This window comes from Emydura macquarii, unplaced genomic scaffold (assembly GCF_026122565.2).
Source record: "Emydura macquarii macquarii isolate MOO-44397 ecotype Brisbane River unplaced genomic scaffold, CSIRO-AGI_Emac_v2 contig_1644, whole genome shotgun sequence".
NCBI classification, from domain to species: Eukaryota; Metazoa; Chordata; order Testudines; family Chelidae; genus Emydura; species Emydura macquarii.
The window spans coordinates 16292998-16316500 of record NW_027131781.1 but is presented as its reverse complement, the minus strand read 5'-3'; the positions used below and the strand labels follow the sequence as shown (position 1 = coordinate 16316500).

The window sequence follows — 23503 nt, the reverse complement described above, 5'->3', positions numbered from 1 at the left end:
TTACCTTTGCTATAGGAAATTCATACGGAAGTCCTATCTTGGAATAAGCTATTCATTAGTTGGCTTGGTAGAAGGAACTCAGTCCAAATGAATAGCTTGCCAAGAGCACTTTTAGTATTTTTATATGCTGCCCATTCAAATCTTGGAAAAATTCTTCAGAAATTGGACAAACTGAGCTGACCACTCATTTTTATAGACTTTTGCAAGACCTAGAAGTAAAAACCTAAATGTTGTACTTAGCATCTGTTAATGGAGGTTTTAGGCTACAGAACTTCAGACAATATTGCTGGGTAGCTAATATAGTAACCATAACATATTGGACTGATAATAGGAAACAATGCCACTGAATAGGTATGGAGATTGCTAGGAATAAGGAATATTAGCATAGGCTTTTACCCTGGGCCAGTACTAACGATGATGTAATTATGTATATGCAGTAGTAGAGATGGGGAATGAAGTCAGGATCAGACTCAAAATAAAAGAAATCCCCTCTTCCCCTATCATGCACGATGAGGACTAGACATCTTTATGCTCAGGGAATAAGAATAAGGAAGCCAGATATAAAATAGAAAATAAGCAAGTTTGTGCTAACTTTTTTTCACAACCGAGAATGTATTGCATTACACAAGATACGTAGTATGGCCTTTGTCCTGCTTCAATTGAAGTCAGTGGGAGTTTTGTTAATAACTTAATTGGGAATTGAATCAAACCCTGAGTTTCATATGCAGCTTTTCCTATGATGACTGGGTTTTTTTAAGTTAGGAGCTAGAAAATCAATAAAGGAAAATATTATTCTCTAGATAGCAAGTACGTTACACTAGACTGCATTTTATTTGAAGCAATAAAATAGAAAGAAATAACAGGAGAAATATATAGATGTCTCAGCTCACCAGGAGAAGGAGTCTCATGCTGCATACCCCCTTGCTACCCCTGTAACAATTGTAATTCAACTTCAAAATGGCTGCCTGGATTTTTAATGTGACAACAAAAATAAACAGGTTGTTGCACAGTTTAACAAAGTGCAGTCAGGTTGCAAGGCACTGACCTGGAATTGGTGCTTGGTTCTCCTCTCCTGCCTGAGCTCCACCCAATATTCCCTCTTGGGAGAAGCAGGCAAGCCTTTGTATTTCATCTGGTAGATCCTGATTGGTTATTGCGTGCTTTGGCCCATCTAGCCACTGGAGGACCAAGTCTTGGTGGTTCTTTTGGCACAAGAGTCAGAATGGCCATTCTAGGTGGCACTTTGAGGTCAAAACTCATTGTCTTTCTTTCCCAGGTGACAGTTTTCCTTCTTGCGGGTGTGTCAGGGTGGTACTGCCTACAGGAGGGGACAGAAAAAGCCAGGTACAGCCCCTCATACAAGAATACTATAATTTTTTAAATCTCACATAACAAGACTATTCTACAAAACTGTATTCTTTAAGTATAGGCCTAATTTTGCAATTTTTGCTCAGCAAATCTCCCTAACAATCAACTAACACAGTTGCCATCACAAATCTTCACACCAAGAACATTGTTTTGCCTTGACACCTTCATATCTTTGAATTCTCTGCATGAAAAATAGCTGGAGACAGGTAGTTTTTTCATTTTAATTACATGAAAAATGTACGCTTCCTCCAAACTTTTGTGTGTGTCTTATGGTATGCTCTGAGGTAGGATATGTGTGCAAATCTAAAGGAGGATGGAGACAACAGAATGGATACAAACCTTTGAGTATTGGTACTGGCAGAGTATATAAAAGGAACATCTTTCAAGCATTAGATATGCAGTGTTGTTGTAACTGTGTCAGTGCCAGGATATTAAAGAGACAAGGTCAGTGGATAATATTTTTTATTAGACCAACTTCTGTTGTTGAAAGAGACTCAAAAGCTTGTTTCTGTCACCAACAGAAATTGGTCCAATAAAAGACATTACCTCACGCACGTTGCCTCTCTCAGCATTAGATATGGCAGTACCAGGACCATCAGCATAGACTGAAGCAATTCATACATTAATTTTCCTTGTCTGCAAATCATTTGTCATTCTTGCACATTTAACCACTGATAAAGGCTTCCAACCCCTTGAAGTCAGTTACCATTGTGTAAAAGATTCTCTTCACAGTAAGGCCCAAGTCCTTTTCTGGACTAAGTAGCAGCAGGTCCAGTGAAGGCAGTGGAGCTGAGCATGCTCATTTTAGAGGTGAATTTGGCCCTAAGACATATGCTGCTTCCAAATGGGGTTAATAAAGAGAATCCCTAAAACTATGTTTAGATTCTGCATCAATCATACCACATCAGCCCATAGGAGAACCTGCAGTTAAAGTGCCAAGTTCTTCTTTGAATGCCTACTCTCATCCATTCCCAATTAGGTGTGTGTGCGCCACAAGCACTGGTGCCATACATTTTTCTCCTAGTGGTACCTGTAGGGCTGGCCCTAGTGCCCTCTGCAATAGCACACGTATGCGTCTGTATATAGGGCACTGTCGGCTCCCCTCCCTCTTAGTTCCTTCTCGCCACCTGTGATGGTGCTGGAATATTCCCTTGCTTCTGCAAGTTCTCCTTCAACCTATTGGTTTTTCATTGTTCTAAGTGTATATAGTTAGTTTATTCATCTATGAACTCCTGCCCATCTCCGAGATAATGCTGGGGAGTCACCTAATTGGGAATGGACATGAGTAAGCGTTCGAAGAAGAAAGAATGTTACTTACTTTCGTAACTGTTGTTCTTCGAGATGTGTTGCTCATGTCCATTTCACAACCAACCCTCCTTCCCCTCAGTCGGAGTTTTGGCAAGAAACCCTAGGGAAAAAATTTCTGGTACCAGTGCATGTGGCACACGCACACCTAATTGGGAATGGACATGAGCAACACACCTCAAAGAACAACAGTTATGAAGATAAGTAACCATTCTTTCTGCTCTTTCTTACATAAATGTAAACTGAGTTACTCCATGAAAGTTGGTAGAGTTACTCTGGATTTATACTGAAATAAATGGCAGCATAATGAGACTCATAGATCTTAGGTTACTTTGGGTAACATAAAGTACACTCAAACCAAAAACCACAATTATGCTGTAATTTATTAATTAACAAAAGCCTTATGCAATTCAGTGTGTGCCACCACAAATTAGGACAAAACTGTAATGAAGTAAATGATTGCCTTGAAAATCTGTAATGGATTTTCTGTAATCTGAATTTGGTTAATTTTTTTTACCTTTATGGAAAGGAGAATTAGATTCTTGTAATTGCTGTCAGCTAACAATATGGCTTTAATTTTTTTTTCCTATTGGCAGATTTATTCAATTGTCAGGAGTATCTGCTGTATGTTCTATAATCTGCTTTGGATTACTTTTACAGAAATATTACTATTTAAAGTGTTATATATAGTATTAAATAGCAGGGCGAGTCAGCAGACCCGGGTCAAATCTCTATTTAGGTCACAAATGAAGAAGAGGTCGGAGATCTCATCTGAGTGATGTGGTATAAAAACATATAATAAAACTATCAAAACAATTTGGCACACCAAACAATCTCTGCATTAGACAGAGTCAAGAAAGGAATAGCAGAGTTTCACAGTTTATGAATAGGCAAAAATGTATGGACAAGTTTTTTCTATAGTATTTAGTTTTGCAACAGCTTATTCTCATGTTCATGTTTCCCCTATAAACTCTCATATTCATGGGTTTGGAATTTAACCATAAATTTTTGCTTCTACCTGAAATTTGGCAGACATCATCTCAAGCCAGGACAATTATTTAAAATTTTTTTAAAATACATATGTTCTAGTATATGTGTGCACTTTTAAATTGTGAAGATGTGAACATTTTTGGGGGGAAACAAATTTAATTTTAATTCCTGTTAATTACATTTTTAATATATTAAGCATTTGACTATTAATATATATTATTATTATTATTTATTTATATTATTGTAGCAGCTGGGAGCCCTGGTCATTGACCAGGCCCCCACTGTGTTAATTGCTGTACAAACCTAGAACAAAAAGACAGTCCCTGCCTGGCACGTTCCAGGGTGCAATCCAGACCGCTGAGAGGTTGTTACTGCTTGCCCTGCAACCGTGGGTGCCTCACAATTCTTTGCTGTTGTAGCTTCCAAACTGGGCTTCTCACAACAAGCCTACTAATATGCAGGTTACACCCTTAGTGTCTGTATATAGCTGTAGCCCCGGGGTCCAGCAGCTCTGTCCCCAGCAGCCTGTCAGTAACACTCCAGTCACACTCTAGCTTCCACTAACCTTGGCTGCTACTTACAGGTTTACACCAACACACTCCCAGTCCTGAATTTTCCCAAAACATGTATTCTGCACTCTCCTGTCCTCTCCTGCACAGTTCAGATATTAAAGGTCCGATGCCGCTGTAAGAGGTTCAATATTCAAAAGTTTGCCACTTTAACTGGAGTTACTGAACAGTTCAGTTTAAACACAGCATTGGATTGGTTTACATTAAAATAATAAAGCAAGTTTATTAACAAAAGAAGATAGGATTTTAAGTGGATTCAAGTATCAGGTGTTAAAGTCAGAAGTGGTTACAAGAGAAATAAAGCTAAAACGCTTTCTAATGGCTAAAGCTGAACAAGTGACACTGGGTTCATTTTAGCAGAAACATGCAGGTAATATGCTGACCCACTGTTGTTGGACACAGTGATATATGTTGGGGTGGGGAATAGAGGTGCATTTCTTTACTGTCACAGGCTGCTGGAGTGGAAACCAGGTATTCAACTCCTGCATGATCACAGATTTCAATTCCCCTCTGTTGCTGCTCAGAGGAAGGGAAGGAGGAGATGCAGCCTCTCGTCAGTCCTAAAAGCCTTGGCTAGTTCCTAGTTGCCAAACAGCCTAACTAGTTTTCATCCCTTTCTGGATGCCAAAAGCTTTAAGTATCCCAGGTCTAGCTGCCAAAACATCCGTCTTTGTCATGACAACTCTTACGGTGCAGTTCAATTTTGTCAATATGAAATTCTGCAGCACATTGACAAATGAAAATTAGGCTACAGTATAACATTAAAAAGCATTCCAATATAGAGATTTGCCTTCAATTTAATATCAAAATTTAATTACCCAGTAAATATTGTCCTGGCTGCATGATTCATTTGCATATTTAATTCCACAAATGCAGTGGTGTACCGTGGGTCTCTGGCACCTGGGGACCAATACTTACATTTGTGCCACCCTCTGTTGGTGGAAGCAGCAGCAGCTCCTCTCAGGGGGATTGGGTGATCTGTGGGCTCATTTCCCGCTCTCCCCTGCTCTCCCTCATACTGTGGGGGCAGCGGGTGTGACAGGAAACGGGAGTGGGGAAGTGTGGGGAACGGGCCTGCAGATTTCCCCCCCACCTCCACTGGGCACTGCTGCTGCTGCTGCTGCCACCAATGGGAGGAGCACAAATGTAAGAATGAGAGGGCTTCCTGGGGGAGGGGGGTAGGCTGTGACGGGCTCTGCGCCCTGGCGCCCCGCCTTTGGCTGCCTGGCCCCTGGGCAGCTGGGATCCCCGCGGCTCCTTTCTTGCACCCAGCGCAGGAGCGGAGGGGCTGGATCAGCGCGGCCGCTGGGGATGTCAGCAGGGGACAGCTGCTCCTCCTCCTCAGGCCAGCACCTGGAGGCATGGCCCTCCCCACCTCCTTCTCGGTACACCACTGCACAAATGCATAGTTTTGAATGTACTCAAAGCTGCTGTAGAAATTTCACTGTGCTGCAGGACTGAGCACTAAAGGGTCTACAGTACGAGGTGCTGTATATGTATTCTCCTGTGCTGCTTGGCAGAGCCATCCTTTGTCTCTGCTGTTACTGTGCTTCACCAGGTTGGTTTTTAAAATGTTCTTTGCCGCACCAAATTAAGGACTCTGGCCTACACTTGGATCCATGTTAATAGATCCCTGTGCACAATTGCAGGACAAAGCCTGAAACAATGAGTTATTAATAAGTGTACACAAATTTAGTGTTAACAACACTAAAATGATTTATTTATAATTGGTAGCTAAAAATGCTGAATCAGTTTAAAGTGGGTAAAATTATTTCCAAGTGTATACATCATATTTTACCTTTATAAAAAGTGGGGCTATCTCCATTCCTTCCCCCTCCACCTGGTTTCTTGTCCAATAACTTATAACTCCAGGTGCAACCATCTTAAAATAAAACAAAAAAACCCTAACCCTTTGTTACCAGAGGTAAAAGAAGTTCAATGATATTAGTTAAATGGCATTTGCCTTAGCTACCAGCTCAGTATAATGCACGAACAATGGCACAAAAATATAAGCATATGGGATGAATATCTAGCCCCACTGAAGTCAAGTGGGAGTTTTGTCATTAATTTCAACCCACCGAGGATTTCACTAGTTATTCCTACTTGTCTGGAAATATGTTTTGACTGCTCGCCTATTTAGTTGCTGTCATAAATCAAATCATTCCTTTCAAATATGTAATCTACATATTACACTTTATTTAAATTGTATTAAACATATCAGAATAAATCATTTTCATGTGATCTTAGCTGGAAGACAAAATTCTAGTATAGGCTATTGTGAAGCCATAGACATAACAGCCAAAAAAAGATGTGATTGTACAGCCGAACAGCATTTCCACCAATTATCCACAAGTAAATACTGGTTCTTCCAAATACCAGCTCTGCTCATGGATACACTCAATAGTGCAATTTGATATCTTTCCCATTAAGTAGAGTGTCTGAAAAGAAGAATCTGGGAATCACATCACAGAGCCATGCAGGAAACATATTTTTCCTGCAATGCCGTAATTTTTTGAGCTACCTCTGTTTGGAGGCATCATAAGTATGACCAAAAGAAACTGCAGTGTGCTCTGCTGTGCGTAAAGGTCAGTGAATGCCAACATACCCCTCAGTTTTGGAAGACACTGAATGTTGGGATGGAGTTATATTATGGGTTGCCAGAGTGGAAAGAATTAATAAAAATGAAATGGTTTAATCTCTATTCAAAATACCATCAAGGGATGAAATTCATCCCAGTGCAAAGGGTCAGCCCCAGGCCCTGTATACCACCTCTGCCCGTAGTTTAGGGCGTCAATGGGTATTAAGTGGTTCTCATACTCTTGAGTGGGTCCTCTGAAGTGGGGTGAATTTCACCTAATGTGTCTAAGTGTCTGATCCTGTAAAATTTTACGGCTTGTCTATATGGGGAAATTACTGGCATAGCCATTCCAGTATAACTGTCCACAGGGGAGTAGTACAAGCATAGGTAGAGTGGTATAATTTCCTTTGGGATTATGGTCTACGTTCTTTGTTCCTAGATGTATGCATATTACATTTAGCCGTATTAAAACGCATAATGTTTGCTTGTAACCACCTTACCAAGCAATTCAGATCACTCTGTGTCCGTGACCTGTCCTCTTCATTATTTACCACTCCCCCCAATTTGTCTCAGTTTTGAGAGGGAGCAGTGAAAGGGGAACCAGATTTTTCAGGGGGAAAAAACAGCAAAGTGACAGAGTTGCAGCCCAAAACCCCAGCTCCAAACATCCCCTTGGCCTCCCAACAACATACTCTAAACAGCCAGCTTCAGACATTTTCCCCCTACAGCTTCCCCATGTCCAACTCCCAACATACCCAAAGTGCTGGATCTGAACATGGACCCCCTCAAAACGTCGTATCTCCCCAAAGCACCACCTTTGAACCCACCCATGCACCAACATACCCCAAAGTTCCAGCTTCAAAGAGTCACCCACAATCCACAGCTCCACTTCCAGCCATTCCTTCTACACCAGAGCTTTAGCTCCAAATCCCTCCTCCTCCCCTGACACACCCACCCTGCAGCTCTGACCATCTCCTCACTCTCTGGGAGCTCTGCTTGGGCTCCAGGCTCTGCTGCAGGCACTGGGCTCTTGTTCCATCCTGCAACTCTTGGCCCAGCTGATCCTGGCTCATTCACACTGACTCTGCAGCAGAGATTGTTAAATACAAGGTAGCAGAGCATGGTAATTCTGTCTGATCTGGTCCTTCCCATTCCTAGGAGAGTCCTGTCTACTTTGGGGCTATCCCCACTGGCTCTTGGGCTCCTTATGGAGCGGGAGTTTGGGACAGCTTGCATTGTTCCATGTGGATTTACCACTGTAAGGGGCCCAGGAATTGAATCTGTCCTGTTGTCTCTCTAGCTTACTTTAGTTTCAGTTGCAACACTTTCTATGTGTTGTACCAATTCAGATATATAAAACTACTGAGAAACAGAACTTGAGGCACAGAATAAAATTTCTGTACTTGTCTTGTGTTCATGTGAATGGTTAAATTTAAATTATGTATAAAAATTGTGAAAAAAAACCCATCTATTTTACCAGGGCATTTGTGTTAAGAAGAGGAATCTTTGTTCCACTGAATGCTAAACATTCACTTATCCAAGCCTTATGTAATGGATGTTTGAATAATACTAAAACTACATAAACTGACCTTCATTCTTTGGCACCATATCTCCTTTGAAGTCTGCATGACCAAATTCAATACAGTTATGTCATTCTTCATAATAGCCAAACAAAAGTTTGGCCAGATAACCATTTTTCTGCCACATTACAGCTTTGTGTTTGACACTGTAATGTATGTCGATGTAGCTATTATGATTTACTGATTGCGGGGGGTCACAGTCCACAACACAATATTACTTTGTTTTACGTTGATCTTCAGCTTTAGAGACATTTGGATTTTGTTTGCTTTTTCAAGGGCCCGGATCTGCCATGCTTACTCACGTGGAGTAGCACATTATAATGCAAGTAGTCCCATCAAAATGAATGGCGTTGCTTTCAGAATGAGGTGCTACTAGACACGAGCAAAGGTAACAGAGGCGGAATGGGGCCCCAAAACAGAAAGAGAGAGAGGTGGGGAGAATAAGCTTTTCTTTCCTTTGTACAAATTTACATTTGATAGTGTGACACTTTCAGTAAAATTTGCCAGGTGCAAGGCCCTCTTCTCTACTTAGGGCTCATTTAAGGGGCTCAGGTTATACTTAACTGGGCCTTATATCTGCAAGATACTTGGCACCCTCAACCCCCATTACAGGGTATGTCTGTGCTGCAATCACGGGGCAAGACTAAAGCTTGGGTAGGCATACCTGAGCTGGCTTTAATCTATTTAACTACTCCAATATGGGAGCAGGGAAGCCACAGCAGTACAGGCATTACTATTGGCTGTACAAGCCTGACTGAAACCCTGGATAATTCCTTGTGGGACTAGTCCATACTGAAGCTTATGCTACTGCCACAGCTTTACTACTCCCAGTACCTGAGCTAGCTAGACTAAAGTTTGCTTGAGTATGTCTACATGAGCTGCAGTTACATCTCATTATTACCAAATAGACATAGTCATAGTTTTTTGGGAGTTGAGGGTATTTACCACCTCTCAATAGCTGCTCAGCAACTTTCAGGATTGTGGAAAGCTTTGTACAGGCCCTCTGCCTTGGGATGGATTTTTGTCTTTTATTTTTTGGTTATAGACGAAGTGCAAATTGTGATTAAATATTTAAAAACCAGCTATTGCATGTAAGCAGGTGTGACTTTTTTGTAACACATTGCCCATGTTTTTGAAGTCCAGTTCTATTAAATGCAATGGATGTATCCTAATCCTGATTTCACATAAAGTACATTGGGAATGGATACAATTCCATCTAGAGAAGTATGACGGCATGGGACCCAACTGCCATTTAACTGTATATAAAGAACACCAAATCACCTAGGTTTTCCACAGAATTACATTTGTAGCCCTTCTCAGCTATTGTGTCTGGACTTGCTACAGCCACGATGATTTTATTCAATCTCTCTCACTCACACACACATGCACACTTATATATGTAACACTTCATCATTTAAAAAAAAAAACATTGAAAGGAAAATCACACAAAAACTTCATGCCCAAAGAGCATTAGAATCATGTCTTAAACTCACAAAAGCATGAAAACTGAGTTAACAAGCGAAGTACAAATACGGTTCTTAGGCACAATACAGCTCTTCTGTACCTATTGTAATTAGCTCTTGATTTAATTCCTAGCTGTGAGCTTCCAAGTTCTTTTTGATTTAAATCATAGCTTTGGTAATCTTTTCTTTCTTACACTTGAATTTGGTACTACAGTGTAGACAAATGTAATATGTAAAGTTTATGAAAGCTGACAGCTAGTAAATAAATATTATTTTGCTAGTAAATTATCAGGCCATTTCAAGCTGCTTTTAACTCTTTCCCATGGGACAAATTATTTGAACTGGCTGAAGTTTAAGTCAACACCGTGGGCACTGATTTAGTCAGTGATTATGAAGAAGGCTTTGTTGGCATAAATCTGTGCTTTGATCATCCTAGTAGTGAGAGTTTTTGAATTAGTTACAGTTCAGAAAAATAGTTTTATCTAAGCCATTTAGTAAATGAACAACTGTACATTGTTTAGGGCTCTAGATGACATTCTGTCTGTTAGTATCAGGTGGCTGGTTTTAATACAAATAATGAAGTTATGATTATGTCAGACAGTATCACTGCACTGACCAGAGAAGCCAGTTATTTTGAGAGAGACTAGTTGTCTTTGGTATCATGAGGTTCTTCATTGTTTTGGTTTATTTTTAATAGGATTAAAAAATCATTTACTTTTGGAATAGATGAGGTAGTTATAAATTCGGATTTAGCGCACAGATTTTAAATTATGTGATTCTTGTGTTCCTTTTGCCTTTCATTTGTCTTTGGGCCTGATCTTTTTATGTGATTTCCTGAGAGTTGTTGGGCACCTTCTACTCTTACTGAGTCATAGAGTTGAAGGCCAAAACGGATCACCAGTTTGTCTAGTCTGACGTCTGTATTACAGGCCACGAACACCACCCAGCATCCACACAGGAAACAACTGAAATTAGACCCAAGTATTACTGCAGAGAAAGATGAAACCCCCCCAGGTTTCAATGCCAATCTGACCTGGGAGAAAATTCTTTCCCAACCCCACATATAGCAAACAGTTAAAACCTGGGCATGTGAGCAAGAACCAGCCTGCTAAGCCCATGAAAGAAAGAATGCTCAGTGCCACCTCAGAGCCCTGGCCCATCCTGTCTAGTGTCCCATCTCTAGCCACAGCCATCTCTGATGCTTTAGTGGAAAAAACAAAAAGCAACCAAGAATATATTCTTAAGCCCTGTAAGTGGTCATCTGAAGCCCTGAAGAATGAGCTTTCAGGAACATAGAACATAAACTGTAATGGACCCAGGGCTGCTGAATCCTGCCCCCTACCATCCCAAGCAACTCTGTCATACGACACCACTCACAAAATTGTCCAGCTTCCTCCTAAAATTAAGTTGTTTCTCTTCACAACTTATACTGAGAGGCTGTTCCAGAACCTCACTCTTCTTCTAATTTCCAGCCTGAATTTGTTCAGGCTAATTTATATTAATTTGTTCCTGTGCCAACATTGTCCTTCAGCTCAAATAGCTCTTCCCTCTCCCTGGTGTTTATCCCCGATGTACTTATAGAGCACAATCATATTCCCCTCAGCCTTTGTTTTGCTAGGCTAAACTAGTCACGCTCCTCCAGTCTCCTTTCTTAAGATAGGCCCTCTATTCCCTTGATCATCCTAGTAGCTGTTCTCTGCACCTGTACCAGTTTGAATTCATCTTTCTCGAACATCGGTGATCAGAATTGTAAACAGTATTCCAAATGAGGTATTATAATGCCTTGTACAACGGCATTAATACTGCTTTATCTCTACTGGAAATGCTTTGCCTGGTACATCCTGGGATTGCATTTGCCTTTTTCACAGCCTCATCACATTGGTGACTCATTGTCATACTTTGATCAACTAACACACCCAGGTATCTCTCCTCCTCTGTTGCTTCCAACTGATGAGCCCCCATCTTGTAGCAGAGATTCTTATTATTAGACCTTAAATGCATGACCTTGCACTTTGTACTGCTGAATTTCATCCCATTTCTGTTACCCCTGTCTTCAAAGTCATCCAGCCTTCCTGTATAATATTCCAATCCTCCTCCCATATTGATGATGCCTTCTAACTCTGTATCATCAGCAAATTTTATTAGCACACTCCTGCTTTTTGTGCCAAAGTCGTTAATAACAATATTGTATCAGATTGATCCCAAGACCAATCCTTGAGGAACTCCATTGATAACCTCCCTCCAGTCCAATAATTCACCTTTCAATACAACCTGTTGCCTTCTTCCCTTTAGCCAGTTCTTTATCCACCTTACAATTCTTGTACATGTTCTCTAATTCATATAATAATTTCCTGTGTGGTACCATATTAAATGCTTTACTGAAGTCCAAGTATATTAGACCTCCTGCGTTTCTCTTATCTAAAAAAATCAGTTATTTTTTCAAAGAAGGAAGTCTGAGTAGTCTGGCATGATGTAGCTTTCAGAAACCCATATTGCTTCATGTGCCCGTTTCAGTTTATCCCATTAATTTAATTATTTTTTCCATCAAAATTTGTTCTAAAGCCTTCGGTACTAATGAGGTCAGGTCTGAAATTGCCTGAATCACTTTTTTTTCCCCTTTCTTAAATATAAATATAATGTTAGCTATTCTCCATCATATGGTACTACTCCCAAATAGGTAGATTTATTAAAGATCCTTGCTAGTGGACTGGTCCCCTCGTTTGAATGCATTAAGCTCTTCAAATTTTTCTTCCACAGCAGATGTGGTAATTTCCATATTTGTGCACTCATTTCCATCAGCCATTCTGACTTCATGCCCATGTTCCATACTATTGTCCTTGTTGAAAAACAAGGCAAACTATTTATTGAGTTTTGGGGCCATATCTAGATTAACTTTAACCTCCTTCCCATCAGACTGCGTAGCAGCCCAACCTCATCCTTACTTATTCTCCTTTTATTTATATAACTAAAAACCCTCATGTTATTTATTTTTAATTTCCTTGGCAAAAGCTAATTCAGCTTGACTTTTAGCAATTCTTACTTAATTCCTATGTTTTCTAACCTCCAAAATGTAGCTTTCTTTGCTGATCAACCCCTTCTTCCATTCTCTGTAGACTCAGCCTGTAATCACTTGATCCAAGGTTATTTCTTATAGCCAGCTTTTCTGTGATGTCCTCACTACTCACCAAAACTAAGTCTAAAATTTCATCGTGTCAGTGACGATTTGATGAAGAAAACTAAGATTCTTTTTAAATGATTGATTTGAGGCAAACACATGGAAGAAAATAAGATCAGATCTTGATCTTCTGAGCTCAGTTAATTTGTTTCTTAAGAATCATCTTGATTAGTAAGTGAGGGGAAGAAAGGAGATGGCCAAAGAAATCATTAATGCAACCTTTTAAGGATACTGCTCAGCGAGGTTTATCCCTAGCAGCTCAAAGATGTTACTTATTTTTTAAATAATTTTAATGCAAGTGCAAAGTCCCAGATTGACAGGAGTGAACAAAGAAGTCCATGGAACAAGTATAAAATTGGTAGCACAGTGTAATTGTCTCAGCCCAGGTCTATCTGTCTGTTTGCCTGTCTAAAGATAACCTCAAGGAACAGGACAGTGGGCACCAACACATTTCCCATATCACCAATGATCATTAATTGGTAACAGCTTTTGGTCACTGCTGACCTGGTTTGAATGTAAGAGGTAAAAGGACAATTCTCTGAACCATGGAGTTTCAGATAAATTTAAAAGTAGTTGAATAAACTTATCAAGTGCTCTTGTGGCTCGGCAGAGTATTTTCCCTAATATCCAGTTGATCTTAGTAGGGCAGTGTAAGTGGAATTAGTGAGGATCCAGGAAACTTTGGAGCAAACAGATGGCACATGTTCACTAGTTGTGGTGTTAAGACATGGCCTAATTCATATAGCTGAGATCAAGGTAAATATTTTTATGTAGCTATTTTAAAGACTTGTTTCTAAACTGGAGCAGAGGTTCGTGTACTTGTTAATGCTATGGTGTTTATTAGCAATACATTCATCCTCTTTAACTGAAGAGAGGTAGAGGTGTGTATGTATGTGAGAGATTGGTTAGGGTTCTGCAGCACTTTTTGATAAGTTGTGCCCTTTTTATATGAGGGTGTGTGCTCCTGTTTAGCTATCTGAGTCCTAATTCTTTGTCCACTGAAATCAATGGGAGCATCTCCACTGACTTCTGTAGGGCATTGGAATCAGTTAATTAATTTCTAGTACAGAGATTTAAGATTCTTAATTATGAAAGTGGCTTTGCTATGGGTTGATTGGTTGAAATGATCTGCTGTTGAGCTAACTGACTGTATATATCATCATTTTAATAAAACTTTGAAGAAAGCTTTTTGTGTGATCAATCTGTGCTTGTACTCAGGCAGAGGTTGGTTCATGTTTTGTGTCACCTTAGGGAAGCTATTTCTTTTACTTCATTTTTATCCACAACATATTTTTTATTCTTTTGTGACATTGGTAGCATATTTTCATTGTGAGTTTACAGTAGCTTACAGCTAAGCATTAGCTTTGTGGCACACTGAAATCACCTGATAGTTGTGTTCTCATTCCATGTGCAACTGATGGCTGTTGTTCCTTACAGAGCATAGTTTATGTTTATAAAAGCTCTGATTTTTTTAAGATACCAATCCCATCATATAAGTGCACTAGCAACCATAGATTTGTCATCTTTTGCCTCTTGGTTACAGAAGATCTGCACAGCATGTCTTTTTGAAAGGAAAAGTTTTTTTTAGAAATTTCAAACATGGAAGGATAAAAGCAGGATGTAAATAGAACAGCCATTAAAGAATTGTACTGAAAACAGAAGGGAATGCTTGAGAAACTTACTATTTCCTTTTCCCATTTCTTCGTCATCAAGCACAGGGTGGATCTAGATTCAGAATAATGAACAGAACAACAATTCTTTTAAACAGAACATTGTTAGCCCTTAATTCTCATTATATTACATTTTAACTTTGACCTGGTTGGATTAAGAAATAGCCATATTCCAAAATATAGCTTTTTGGAATTTTGGATAATTATGTGAAATGGAAAGACAACACATTTTACAAAGCAGTAGATGGGGAAAACATAATTTTATTCGTTTTTCATAAGGATCAAACTTTGTTGTGGTGAAATCTAATAGCCCTACCCTGCTCCTGTTGAAGTCAGTGGGAGCAGGTTTAGGACTCCTAATTAAGTGGTTCAATTTTCAGATAGCTTCAACGTTACTTCTTAGGTTTTGGTCCTCTTTTAAAAGTTACTGGAATAATTCCCACTGACTTTAGTGCAACCAGAATTTGATTGTAAAACTCGAGTCTTGATTCACCTTCAAGGTTGCAGTGCTGGGGGGTGTAATTTGCAAATACTCGGGAGATGCCCTAATGTTCTGGTAATGGGGGCCATATACATACCTCAAAAAGATAGATAGAGAAACACTTTGGTGTCTAAGCTCATAAGACAATTTGATAGAACTCAGTGTGATCAAAAGGTCAATTTTTTCAGACTGCCCTAATTTCCTGGTGTGCATATATGTATTTTATTTTGGTGCTGTTGCTATTGTTTGTTCTTACCTTCTGCTTCTCTCTCTCCCATCTTCTTACTTGTGGGTTTGTCATAGCACTTACGAAAAAGGTAGGTCTTGCATGTAGATGTGATCAGAGTCTCACTCTGCCTGATTTCCTTTGGTAAAGTATCTCACAGCAGAGTCCCGCCCCTGTCCCGGCACACAACAGAAATAGAAATGCATCCATCTATTCAAATACTCTTCTGAATGATAAATAGCTACTCTGTCTTTGATGTGTCTGTTCATTTACAACAAAATCATGGAACCATTCATTCTGGTCCTGATCCTGGTAGGTACTGAGCATCTGCAGATCCCTGTGACCTCAGAGAGAATTGTGGATAATCAGCAGTTCTTGAGCCGTCTTTGTTTGTATAGGAAATGAGTACTGATTTGACGTGTTTTTAATTCTATCTAAGAGAAATTGTTAAAAGTAACTGAATTGGAATGCATACATTAACTTATGCTGGCATTATATAAATAAAAGCAAAAGTCAAAATACTGTTCTTTTGCCAAGGAAAACAGCTTAAGATCCTTCACATACCAAGTGTGCAGACTAATAGATTTCTCGACAGTCTGTAGTACTGGGAAGCAAATTTCTTGTGCAGAATTTATCATTTGTGTAACCTCCTAGAAAAAAATATAATGTGTTCATCTGCAAAATTTCAGACTATGAACAACTGTTGTTAATGATGTTTTAAATTAACTTAGCAGCAAGTCCAGTTTGGGGCAATTTAATATTAATATTATGGGGGAGAGGGAATAAAAAAGACCGCACTTGAAATTTTGAATGATAAGCAAGGATTACTGGCTTTTTCTTTGTACCTTATATCATCTTCCATAAATCCTTCAGAGACGTCTTAGCACCTTGTCTCTAGTTAAAGAAACTATGCACACTGAAACTCTTCTTCATATTGCTCTGTTGATGTATATGGCAGCTGTTTTACATTGGGCAACTTCCTTTTTACTGTTGTGGTTTATTATTTTTGTTAGTTGCTGTTGTTGTTATCATATATTATTTATAATAATTTATTACTATTCTGTATGCATTATAGAAGCTCCCAGAGGCCCCAGCTGAATTAAGAGCTAATTTTATGCTTATAAGTTAGTCAGAAACAGTCCCTGCCCCAAAGATTTTACAGGACAGGCAATGGGTGGGACAAAGGAAATATTTTTATCTCCAGTTTTCAGAGAGGGAATTGAGGCACGAAGTGCAAGTGACTTGCCAAAGTACATTGGAAGAATGCATCAAAGCTAGGAATTAAACCCAACTTTCCTGAGTTCCAGTCCAGTGCCTTAATCGCCAGACCCAACCCGTCTCTCAAACCTTCCTTTTCTTTCCTGGAAACAGTTTGCTGGATATCCAGACTTCTCCAATGAACAAGGGGGCTGCCAACCAAAGATCCAATCCAAGAGTGGTTGAATTGTGGGGTCCCAACCTTTGGAAGAGATGTAGGGAGCCAGGCCTGTCATCTGGAGGGTGCACTTTTAGAGGGACTGAAAAGGGTCTAAAGCACAGTCTGCCCTGTAACAATGACACTACCACATCCCCATTATGGCATTTGATATTGGAACATAAGTGGCTGATATTTAGGCTTGGCAGAATTCAATTTTTTTAAAGTTTTGATGGGTAATATCTATGTTTATTTTAAACCATATCTTTTAGATTGAAATCAATAAAAATGTTCATAGTTTTGGGATATTCTGTGGGGAGTTCAGACGATGTGGGGCAACATACAATAATTATTTAATGACAGACACTGAGGTTCGAAAAGTTAAAGTTTTATAACCATGAAAGCACAAATTGTCAACATCAGCAGTCAAAATACGCAGTATCTTTAAATCACACTCAAGCAGCATTTTTCTTTGCCTATTTGTAAATTTTGATTATTATGGATGGACATTTTGCCATTGGTTTGTGTGTGTACAGTGTCATTGGTGTTTACCAGCATTTCCTCATAAAAATGTAATCCTTCCATCCCTTTCCAAAATGTAGGAAATAGTAGGAAGGCACAGAAAAAACATGCACGCTATCTTTGTGTGCTCTCTTGGGAACTGTATTCTAAAAGACATGCAATAAAGGTGAAGGTGGATAATGGATTTAGTGTGGGGCTGGACAGCACTAACCTATAGCTGTATAACAATGGGCTTGGTATTGAGGACACCTTATGTTCAAGTAATCTATTTCTTTTCTCATTGTAACTATCACATCTTTTTCATTCAAATATTAACATAATCTGAAACATGCATCTTTGAATATGACTCTTGTTGCCCTGTACCAGAGCAGTAATCTTCCAAGGATAAATAATCAGCAAAAGAATGTAAAATACTCCAAGTAAATTCAATTACCTCCCCCACCCTTTTTTACAGACCACCAGAATTGCACGTTCTGATGAAGATAAAGAAGGTGACTGGGATGCATGGGGAGCTTGGAGCGATTGCTCGCGGACTTGTGGAGGTGGAGCATCATATTCTCTAAGGAGATGTTTAAATGGCAGGTTAGCCACATATCTACAGCTATGACTTTCCTCCTCATCAACTATGCTATGATTTCCTCTCTTCCCTTTCCTCCCATGCCATGTTGGGATGTATTGTTGTATTATATTTGTGAACAAATTACTGTGCATGTGTATGAAATCTAGTGGGTTTTTTAAAAATAAATTTCTAGGGGATATTTAGATAAATAATTTAGGCCCCAGTTCAGGAAAAAAGCTTAGCACATGGTTAACTGCTGTGCTGAATAGGGATGCTTTCATGAATCAGGGGCTTAAAGGGCAAGAATGACTTACTTAATGATATAAAATACTGACAAAAGCCCCTTCCGGTAGGAAAAGGGATGTGCAAGCCCATGTCAAATAGCTATGTACCTTAGCCCAGTGTGTAAGGGGAAGATTGCCTATGACCTCCTTATAATCAAAAACAACTCATGCAGGAGATGTGTCCTGCTGCTTCTCTCCCTGGTGGCTCCTGTCCTCTTTGCCATGTTGGGGCCATGAAGGCTTAGAAGTTAAACTAGTCCTATTGGAGTAACTCCCATGAGCAGCTGTCTCCAGTTGGAGAGAGCTTTCTGTGCAGGTGGGGGATGTGTGAAGATAAGGCTTTCCCATCCCCAGACATTAGAGATGAGTGATGATGGGGGCTTTGTCTCATTTAGTAGTAATGCTGGGCCCCACATTCCCCTGACCCTCCCATGCAGTTGTAGGGGGTTTCAATCCTTCCATCCTGCGCTAACAACTGTAGCATTCCCTCTCCCTGGATGAGCAATGGTGGACAGAAGAGGAAGTCTTCATCGCAATGGCCTTAGATTTCTCTCTCTGGCTATACTTTGTAAAGGAACTATAGAGAATGAAGACTTCAGATACATAGTCCACTTAAAATTTTTTCCTAGCTCAGATTGCTAGAGAACAGCCTGTCCCCAGTAGTCCCTAGATATCTTCCCCTGAGTTTAACATTGTGTGATCAGACTATGTGGCGATGGGGGTACCTGTGGAATGCGTAGTAAGCAGGGTGGATTAATTTAAAACAAAACAATTTAAATTGCTAATTTTAATTATGATTTAAATCAGAAAGCAGGAGCCCTTCATTAAAACTGATTATTTTAATTGTGTTTTGCATTTTTACCTTTTAGTTATTTTCCTAAAGAAAGGTTGATTCTCATTAGTTGGTAACCATTAGAACATGTTCATTTGCAGCTATACGTAGCCTTTACACTAAATTTGGGGCTTCATTTTACTAACCAGAAGGATACACTATATCTATATACATTTATTTAAGCAATTATATTACTTAACTTATATTTATTCAAAGTCTTAATTTTTATGTTTATATCATGTTAGAAAATGGTGCTTTTCATATTTACTAGAGCAGTGGTTTTCAGCCTCTGGTCTGCAGACCTCTGGGGGTCCACAGACCGTGTCTAAGATTTCCTCCATTTGAAATTTTTTAGGACTCCACAAATTAAAAAAGATTGAAAACCACTATACTAGAGGATGATTAATTTTTTACTTGTGATTTGTGTTAAGCTGCATTAGGATGGAAATTCAAATGCAATTATAAATGCACAAAATCAGCATTTTAATGTGTTTTTAAAAAAAATTTCTTTAAAACAAACTGATATATTAAAGAAAGGAAGTATTATCTAGAATTAATTAATTGAACTGATTGTTTCTGGTAGCCGTGTCCGCCAAGATTCTAGAACTAGTAGATCTCACCATCTCACACCTTGTCTTTATTCATAGATTGGAATTAAAAAATAAGCTTTCTTGCCTTGTAAATTCCCAATTGCTTTTTTTAAACTTTGAATTAGTTAGTCATTGAACAGGACTAGTTGAATAAACTGAAGACAATGTTCTCTCTGCACCAGCAGAAGAATCTACTGCTGTCAAAAGCTGGTTTAGTACTTCAACAAACTCTGATTCCAGGTGCTTAGCCAAACTTGGCAGCAAAGATGTACTGCTTAAAAATATTTTTGTATTAAATCAAATGATTCTAATAGATATTAATAAGCTTAGGCCTTAACATAGGTTGTCAATCTCAAAGTTAATTTTAAATAGGTTTATATTTAACCTGTGTTTAATTTAACCTATGTTTATATTTAACCTGTGTTTAATTGAAATTTATAAAAAATCACTGTAAATAAAAGAAATCAGTTTATTTTTTTTAAATCATCTATTTTTATACACCCTGCTAATGCATCATTCCACATGTGAGAGAGAGAGGGGCTACTTTCCCGATAACCATGGAGCCTGGGAAGCTCACATAATTCACAAACAAGCTTTGATGGAGTCTGGGAAGGAACCTGCCCTCAATGAAGAGTCTGTAAAACAAAACAAATCAATCAAAAAACCAAACAAACCACTAAACTGTACAAATGTATTTGACTGTAACCCTTTAAGTTTAATATCCCTAGAAGTGTGAAGATGGATTAATATAGGTTTCGACCTGCTATCCTTTCACACATGAATAATTCAGTGGGTCTGTTGTTATAAGAAAGGATTACTGACATGTTTAAGGGTTTCAGCATTCAGTCCATAATTGCTTCTGTTATTGAATTCCTGCTGAATTACATTATTCAAAACCTTTATCGATTGTATTTAAATGCCCACTTTGTTACGATTGCACAATATATGGTATAATAGCCAGAAAGTCAATTTCTCATAATGAAGGCTTGTAATGTGATATGTCAGTTAAGTCCCAGCAATATGAAATAGGTGGCTAAAGCTGACCATTGTTAAAACAGTTCCTGTTTCTCAGTGTGCATTTTGCACAAAGATCTTTGAATGTACTAACATTTGCAGAAAACAGCCAAGTACTCTATCAGTGTGTTAGTAACTGTGAAATGAGTGCAATAAATTGCAGCATAAATTCCAGTGTGGTTTCATTAACATTTTAATATATTCCCCTGTGGAAAAAACATGTGTTTTCCATACCTGGACAAATTTATAGTTTCCAAGTTTTTTTGTGTATTTTTTTATTATTGTTGTTATGTCCAGGAAATACACAATTGTGAAACAACATTTTCACATTTTTATATGCTGTAAACATAATTAACATGCAACATCCCTTTGGAAGGTAGGGAATTGGAGGCAACAAATCACTGCTATCTTGAGCTAGGGGACCTACATCTTTAGCACAGCTGGCTTCACAGTTGCTCCAGGTCCAATGACCATTCCTTTCATAGTTATATTTTTTTCAGTTTCATATAAATTTTATTGGATATTTTTAAAAATGGAAATAATGCAGAAAGAAGGAAATTCAGTATACTAGATGCAAATTACTAGCTATCACTCGTTTTCTTTTCATGGAAGACTTTTTTTTTTCTTAAATCAGTACTATGAAGCTATTCTAAATTTTAGAAACTATGTTAATTTTTAACTAATTATTTATCAAGTCATTTAAAATCTGAATTTCGGTATAGCTAATTAGGGCTAAGTTCTGCCACCTGTACTCATGATGGGTAGTGCCTTACTCCATGCAAAGTTTCAGCCAATGGAACTGCTTATGATTAAGTGCTCTGTCTATGTTAAAGTGCAAATCTAGCCTTAATCAGTGGTGTGTAAGCCTCCACTGATATGAATATAAATCTGAAGATGTTACAGTGTTTAAATTAAAGTGCAGTTATAGGACAATTCCTTTATTAAATCGATGCCATTTCAGCTTCCAATAGAAGACTGTGCGAAAGACTAGAATTGTCAAGGTTACATGCATTTCATTTTATGATCACTGGAGAAATACATACATTACATTTAGAATATTTCAGTTCCAATAAGCCTGGTATTAGTCTAGAGGAAGTTTTTCTAATGCATTCTGCTCATGTGGTTGTGGGTTAGTGGAACTGCACACAGTACGGGAGGAAAATGTGGGAGAAAAGGAAGAAGTTTTGGTTGAAATGCAGGCAGCTGTTTCTTTGCAATAACAAAAATGATCAAAATGAAATCAATATACATTAGTTATGTGTTTGATGTAGATTCTTGTTTGACTTGCACCATATATATCAGGAGAAATTCTGCTGAAGTCCATTGAGTTAGGCTCGGAATCAGACCTAGGACATGTTGTGAAACCTTCTCACAAAGTAAATTTCTCTTTCATAAACTCTGCAATAGATGAGGGTCACAGTATAAATGAAACCTAACAGGAAAAGTCAAACTGTGTTTCAGAAGATGGACAGTAGTGTAACCTATTCAGTTCCAAACCCCACAGAGGAGGTTTGTATTTAAACCTTGCATTTTGGGTCCAGATTACATAAGAGCTGTAGTAATAAAATTCCAGTTTTTGAGAGAGTAACTAGTTGTAAAACATGCTATTTTTTAACTATTACTTCTAGCCAAAGCCCTTGTGTTTTTCAGGAATTGTGAAGGTCGGAATATTCGATACAAAACCTGCAGCAATAACGTGAGTCTGGCCTGTAATTTCGTTTTACTACTTTTCTTATTGCTTCGAATCAAATAATGTATAAAGTTTCATAAATTCTACTACTTGTTTGAAATCTAATGGTGGATAATTTTCTTCTCATTCTCTATGATTGCCCATTGTTAAAGGTTTGACTCTGCCTAATTTACACAATCAGGTTTTGAGTTTACATTTCCTGAATGGACATTAGCTTGTGGAATACTAATGCCAATTATGATTGAGAATGTTTTATTTGAATTATTAGGCAAATCTGTTTTCATCCTAAATTAGTCCAGTGCCTTTCCTGGAGTTGTCATCTTTCAGATGAGGTATAAAACTGAGTTCCTGACCGCTTGTGGTCATAAAAGATCTCCCGGCAGTTTCAAAAGAGCAAAAGAGACTAACTCCAGTGCCTTTTTCAAATTTCTAAGTGGGTAATTACTATCAGTATTTCCTCTGCACTGTCAGGCCAGATTTTCTTATTTTTCATATGCAAAATTGTGTGTGCGTTTCATGTGCAATTCCCCCAATTATGTAAGCGGTTTCAGTAAATGCATGTATGAGTGGACATGTGAGTATGCAGTTGCTATAACTGTGATGGAGTCACAATAATTGCATGTGGAAATTTTACACGCATTTTTGCACATGTTGATGAAATTCAGTTGCATATGGCATACTTCATGTATTGTATTAAATTGTCTTGTGGTTTTTTTGTGCTGTTAAACAGTTTCCACATTTCCCCCAGAAGTGGCTGCATTTCTTTGGTTTGTAGTTAGTAAAGCACTTTGTGATCCCTCTGAATAAAAGCCTATGTGTAAATATACTGTGACTCATTATAGGTTGGTTTTATGATAAGCAGCCAACTCCTCCCCTGGTTTACCTTCCAGAGTAATATGACGCTGAAGTAATCCCATTCAAGAGATGAGGGAAGGCAGCTAAAATATTAAGACAAAAGCATATAGTTTATTTTAAAAGACCCTCATTTATGTTTTATTGTTGTGAACTTCATTCAACCCCACTGGTTCTGGGGAAGGGGCAACTATTTACACACAAGTACCCCTTAACCAGTGAGGCTTGCGGTGCAGTTATACCCACTAAGGTGCAGGGGGAGTTTGCACCACTGCCAGCCTCAGGAGAGGACAGCAGTAAAGTGTGACCATCAGAGGCGTGATATTGGCAGCTACACAGTA

At 38.7% G+C, this 23503-nt stretch overlaps 1 protein-coding gene across 5 annotated transcripts in view; it reads left to right on the top strand.

Annotated features, from left to right (window-relative positions):
• Positions 1-23503, top strand: part of ADAMTSL3 (ADAMTS like 3) — a 237862-nt gene that overhangs the window by 97041 nt on the left and 117318 nt on the right. For all 5 annotated transcript variants that reach the window (XM_067555726.1, XM_067555728.1, XM_067555724.1 and 2 more), the window contains 2 exons: positions 17796-17923; positions 22271-22316. In XM_067555726.1, coding sequence (XP_067411827.1) covers positions 17796-17923; positions 22271-22316 — 174 coding nt within the window. The remainder of the gene's footprint in view (positions 1-17795; positions 17924-22270; positions 22317-23503) is intronic.